The sequence below is a fragment of the Buceros rhinoceros genome, unplaced genomic scaffold, assembly GCF_000710305.1.
Source record: "Buceros rhinoceros silvestris isolate BGI_N320 unplaced genomic scaffold, ASM71030v1 scaffold13715, whole genome shotgun sequence".
NCBI lineage: Eukaryota > Metazoa > Chordata > Aves > Bucerotiformes > Bucerotidae > Buceros > Buceros rhinoceros.
Window position 1 is genome coordinate 11,207 of NW_010414645.1, and position 2,018 is coordinate 13,224.

At 53.0% G+C, this 2,018-nt stretch overlaps 1 protein-coding gene across 1 annotated transcript in view; it reads left to right on the forward strand.

Moving 5' to 3' along the window:
* Window positions 1-2,018, forward strand: part of FMNL2 (formin-like 2) — a gene marked incomplete at its 5' end in the record, with an annotated part of 21,415 nt that overhangs the window by 5,378 nt on the left and 14,019 nt on the right. The window contains 3 exons of the mRNA XM_010137160.1: window positions 1,231-1,332; window positions 1,580-1,886; window positions 1,979-2,017. Coding sequence (XP_010135462.1) covers window positions 1,231-1,332; window positions 1,580-1,886; window positions 1,979-2,017 — 448 coding nt within the window. The remainder of the gene's footprint in view (window positions 1-1,230; window positions 1,333-1,579; window positions 1,887-1,978; window position 2,018) is intronic.

The following is a 2,018-nucleotide window of genomic DNA, read 5'->3' on the forward strand; positions in this document are numbered from 1 at the left end:
CAGCCCCTCCCCAGCTCTCGCACAGCCCCTTGCAGCACTGACAGGCACAGCACGTTCTGCATGTGTTAGTTGACGGGTGCTCCACTTGTCCGTAAGCTCATTTCTTCATAAGCTGTTAATTAACCTGATGAGAAACTCTTAACGTAGGGCTTGGTGCACCCAGTCTGTGTGCATCGAGGGACGGTTTGGCCCATGCCCTGTGGTCCCTCCCTGCCTGTCCAACTGCTGACACGGCCATGGCACTTGAGAGGCTCGCACCCCCGACTGCTTCAGTCTAGCAAACACAGCTTGGCTGCTTCGTGTTTGCAATGTTTTCCATGCTTTAAAAAACCCTCTTTGTTGCCATCTGTGGCCATCACTTAGAATAAACTGTTCTTCAGGGAGCGTGCTGGGCAGGGTTTGCCCCTCTGAGGTGCTCTGCTGCCAGAGACAAGCGGTGCCGTAGAAGGGGCACCGTTTGCTTCGTGGATCTGCTCCTTTTAGTTTTCTTCAGAAACTCAGTCGTTTACTCTGGTGGCAAATTTTTAAGGACTTGCTCCTCATCTCTTGTGACATAAACTGGACTCATCCCAGGAGCGTGGACGTTATTTTCTGCCCTGTGTTGACAGAAGTGCTAACAATAGAACTGCAGAAGTTCCGACTCAAAACCGCAGCAAGTGGTGCCACCTCGCCCGAGTCGGGGTGATTGGTGCTGGTGGAAAAAGCCAGCAAGAACAGCGGGGATTTCCCATCCCGGGGCTGTGGGGCTGGGAAAAATAAAAATAAATCAAACGACGGTGGAGATAAAGGGCAATAAACTCTTTAATCCATCACTAATCGAATTAGCCTCGTGCTGAGAGGTGATGTTTGTAGGTCCCACCGTTTTGGCATCTCTTTGTTTTGCAGTAGCGGCATCGCAGCGTTCTGGGGGGGTTGTGTTCGGATCAGACGGTGTGTGTGTAAAATACTGGCATTTTAAGTCTTTGTTGTGGAGGGGGGCAGGTTCATAGCTACGGCCCGGCCGAGTCACCTGCCGGCCGTAGCTGAAGGGTGTGTTCATCACCAGAGGAACCTTCAGCAAGGCGCTTAGTGCCCCCAGCTGCACCTGGAAACTCCTTTTTTCTGAAAGACAGACTTCGGGGTTTGCTGGGTTATCGAAAATTTACCGTGTCCCACTGCTGCGACAAGCACTCCTGGCTGAGAAAACTGCTGTTACCCACTTCTGTCATCTGTTTCTCTTTTGACTGATAGTTATCTGAGAAACTCCAAGATACGGAGAACGAAGCCATGGCCAAGATTGTGGAACTGGAAAAACAGCTTATGCAGAGAAACAAAGAACTGGATGTGATCCGGGTGAGTGCGATGGGGAGCTGGGGCTGGGTGCCGGCCCGCTGGAGAGCCATCTCCTGCCGCTTGGTGCACGGCAGGTAACGGCTCCAGGCCCGGTGACCTCTGTCAGCGTCCCAGTGTTGAACCTAGGACACATCTCTGGCGGAATGACGTGTGTGCACTCACAGATGGACGTAGAACCCTCTCCCTGGTGCTGGGTTTCTGTTGTGTGAGTCCAAGTGCAAACGCCTTGTTTCTGTGGCACTCTCAGGAGATCTACAAAGATGCAAATACCCAGGTCCACACCCTGAGGAAAATGGTGAAGGAGAAAGAAGAAGCCATCCAGCGACAGTCGACACTGGAGAAAAAGATCCATGAACTGGAGAAGCAGGGAACCATTAAGATCCAGAAGAAAGGTGATGGTGACATCTCCATCCTTCCCGTTGCTCTGGGCTCCGGGATGGTGCTGGCAGGGTCAGAGGCTGTGGCTGGCACTTGCGTCGCTGGAGCTGCATCTTCAGTGCCATTGCCACCACCTCCGCCACCACTGCCCACCTTAGCAGCAGCAGCTGAGGCAGGTGAGAAGGTGGATGTTGGGACTTTTTCTGCGGCCCTTGTGCCATTTCAGTCGGTGTTCACAGCAATAACTCGGTTTTCCTTCATGTCCCAGTGCAAAACGGTCCAGTGTCGGTGCCGATGCCACCTCCACC